The 3762-nt window shown below is 32.5% G+C and overlaps 1 protein-coding gene across 1 annotated transcript; it reads left to right on the top strand.

Annotated features, from left to right (window-relative positions):
• The first annotated feature begins 1076 nt into the window (after positions 1–1076).
• Positions 1077–2285, top strand: LOC134250979 (E3 ubiquitin-protein ligase TRIM33-like). Its single transcript, XM_062733345.1, has one exon. The coding sequence runs from the start codon at positions 1077–1079 to the stop codon at positions 2283–2285; it is 1209 nt and encodes a 402-aa protein (XP_062589329.1).
• Positions 2286–3762: the final 1477 nt, after the last annotated feature.

The raw sequence follows: 3762 nt of genomic DNA, 5'->3' as shown, positions 1-3762 counted from the left end.
GAATGGAATACTTTTTTCTACTTCATCATTATTAACGCTATCTACTGAAATTTCATCCGAAATTTCATCATAAATTGATAAAAAATGAAAGGATCACCTGGAACCCCCTGAGAATTATATGTTTGCCTTCTAAATGTATCATTTACTATTATGACTTGATAATGTTAGTTGATAACTTGATCCTACCAACCTTTTAATCTTTAAATATTACACTTGAAATTAAGACGACAAACTCTACATGAATGGTCATCAATATCATAAACAATACGCATGCTTATGCTGCCCTCTATTCATTCTAAATTATTCCACCCACAGCGCGAGTAAGGAGAAAAATACAGAAAAAGAAATGCTAATTATTGCATTACAATTCAAGGAACATTACGTGTAAGTTGTGTACGTATAGCCTTCCATACAGCACCTGCAAGTTGTAAATGCATGCTGTATTTGCTTATTTTTAGGATTTTCATGTCTCCTTGAATCTTATAGTCATTAAAAATTGCTTTGAAGGAGCAAACAAGTATGGTGTGATATTGCTTAGAAATGGTATGATGAATGCACTTTGTCTAGTAACTACGAAAATGTCTAATTATTTTTTTTTTGTGTGAGTTAATGTTTGTATCAAATGAAAAGCACAAACAAATACACTGTTGTAGAAAACTGATGTTAAACCTCTATTCATTTGGGGTTTTTTTTCTATTTTTAAGTATTGATCGAAATATAAACTGCATAGTAAATAAAACTAAATATAAAAACTTGTCAGTTCACTTAAATAATTATCGATTTTTAAAGACTTTCAATTACCTTGGAAAATTTACCTTCAATACCTTATTCAATCCGCAGTATTCGCAAAATTAAAATGCACCGAGTAGGACTTAATTTCAACAAAAGTTAACAACCACGAACTGTTAAATTGATAGCTGAAGGGCAACATAAAGGAAAGGATATATTATATCCACGACGAGGGTGCATTCGTCACGTCAACAGGAACAGTCGTACGTGTCTGTGGTAGAATATGTTCCGTTCTTGAAAAAACAGAAGGTGGTTAGACAGTGTGGATCGCTACGTGTATGCATAAAATGGCATCATCTTCAGAAGAGCTTCAGGTTCACTGTAGTGACTTCTCAAAATGCTCAATTTGTTTTGAACATTTTAAAACACCAAGGTATTTACCGTGTTCACACTCATTTTGTCATGAATGTTTGTTGAACCATATCGTATCTACGAGTAATTCTAAAGAAACTCCTGTAGGATTCCATTGTCCGTTGTGCCGAAACTTCATTCCGGTGGAAAACTTTTTAAGTAAACCAATAAATTGGGCGAGTCAGTTCCCCGTGAATGAAATCCTAAACGAAGTATCCAGAAATCAAGAAAACGAAAATTTTTGTGATACATGCAAAAGGGACGAGGAGGAAAGTGAAGCTAGTAGATATTGTTATGAATGTAAAGAGAGACTCTGTGATATGTGTACTAAATACCACAGGCGTATTTCGCTGACCAAGGACCACAAGGTTACATCTTTAAAAGAATTGAAGCTGTCACCTGTGAAAACCAGAAACAAAGAGCAATGCCCTAAACATGAAGAGAGAACAATAGAATTTCTTTGTTTGGATCATTCTGTTCCTTGCTGCACAATGTGTATTTGTGTTGAACATAGAAAATGTGACAAAATAGAAACTGTAAAGGAGTCGGCAGAAAGAATACGAAAGGGCGAGTTTGATAATCTTGTTAAAGAATTGATAAAACTGGAAGACGAATTCAAGAGTACACAAAGTAAACAAGAGGAAAACATTTCACAAATAGAAGCCAAAACAGGGGAGGTATTGGAAGCATCTGAATCTTTGTTTTCTAAAGTCAAAAATCACATCAAACAGCTGAAAAATGATTATCTTGATAACCTGTCTGCCAAAGCTAAAGAACAAAAACAGACTTTGAGAAAGAATGCAGAATCAAACGGCGACAGAATTAAGTATCTCAGACAGGTTAAAAAATCACTTGAACGATCAAAAGAAGAGTTGGATGATGCTACCTTTGTTTTAGAATTCTATAGATGTAGTGAAAAACACAGAAAGTTGAAAGAAAACCAAAATACAAACAGAGATATATTATTTAAATTAACAACATTTTTTGAAAATAGTATAAGAGATTATGAAACGGTCAACAAATTTGGTGATTTTGAATTCACCGCATTTTATACTAATTCCCCAAGAGATAACAATACGAAGACACTTGAAAAGTGTAAATATAAGTGTCCTTCCAAATTAAGAAAACCTTTTGTGTGGGATTAGATATTTGTTTTAAATCTAAGGATAATCTCCCTCGTGCAGCATCTCTTTTATCATCAGACGAGTTTGGCTCCAGTCTTTGACACCTATTTCTTCTGGTTTTTTAAGTTTTTTCACCTAGATTTTCAACGTTTCGGCATGAGCCTCAATGAAGAGGAATAATTTGTCAAAATGTGCATCTGGTGCATCTACACGGGTACCGTGTATGATTTACTCTAAAGTATGCAGAAATAATTTAATTTCACTTGTATCAAGCTATTTCATTGGCTGAATCATTCAGAGGAACATATAATATTTTGGATAACATAACTTGCCTACTTCACAATGAGTTACGTCAAAAACGTATCACTCCGCTTGACGTTACTTTTAAAATAATGCTCAATTTGAAGCCTTATTCTGGAGGGAAAATTGTCTTATTGTCTATACTGAAATTAAATTATAAGGAATGAAGCTAATTTCAACTTATGTTATACGATATAACATAACTTGGGGCAGTTTACGCTTTTTTATAAACCGCTTCGCGGTTTATAAAGCGTAAACTGCCCCAAATTATGTTATATCGTATAACATAAGTTGAAATTAGCTTCATTCCTTAAATGGAAAAAAAAGTCACATGTCTTGTGTAAATATGTTTCATTCATAAAATTCCTATAACTGAGTGTAAATATTAAATAATATCCTCGGTGATCAAAAAGAAGCACAAGACGCATTTCAATGATTAAGTCTTAATGATTTAATTTAGATATTCTCTTTGAATTAAAACACATGTTCGTAATATTTTTTTCTAATTTCTGATTGTTTGTTTGCACTCATTTTTGAGTATGGCCCTTCGTGTATTGGATTATGGCATATCCTATGATTTCCTGGACTTGTTTCTTCTTTTTGAAAGGTGTTTTTAAGTTTGGAAAATGAACCAAGTCAAAGGGTGATAGATCTGGCAATTGTTGATGTGTGACAAAAAAAATTGCCTTTCGGTTTGTCCCAAAACTTAATTTAATGTGGTGTACATGTATTCCAAAGTCAATGTTTCTGATTCTAGTTCCTTCTTCTAAAAAACCTTTCGATTTTTCTGACAGCCTTCTCAAATAAAAATTTGAACAACAAGACCACTAATATTTAAGAAAATGGCATATAAAAATGTCATTGTCCTCTTCCAATTCTTTGCTCTTCTCAGATATTTGCTGTTTCTGTCAATTGCATATTATTGTAAATTTTAAAAATTAATGTTTTGAGGCTAATAAATCAATGGATTCAAGTGTAGTTGTCTGTTTGAATTTTAGACACACGTGGATAATTACAATTTCTGATTTTTAAAATAATTGTTTAAATATTCTTAAACGATGTCGTTTTCACTAATTATTCAAAGCATAGGGTGAACATTGAGCAATTAGCGTTTTTACTGTCAAATATTTCTCTCAAAAGGTGTGAACTACTTCCAAATTGATGCTTATTAAATTTGCTATGTGTGTTGAACTCATCA

The sequence above is a fragment of the Saccostrea cucullata genome, unplaced genomic scaffold (genome assembly GCF_032062105.1).
Source record: "Saccostrea cucullata isolate Sc308-1 unplaced genomic scaffold, CSIRO_AGI_Scuc_v1 ctg391, whole genome shotgun sequence".
Lineage (NCBI taxonomy): Eukaryota > Metazoa > Mollusca > Bivalvia > Ostreida > Ostreidae > Saccostrea > Saccostrea cuccullata.
Note: the sequence above shows the minus strand (reverse complement) of the source record. Positions and strands in the feature narration are given on the sequence as shown.

Excerpts from the sequence above, each read along its gene's own strand:
- LOC134250979 (XM_062733345.1), top strand. The coding sequence starts at position 1,077 with ATGGCATCATCTTCAGAAGAGCTTCAGGTTCACTGTAGTGACTTCTCA.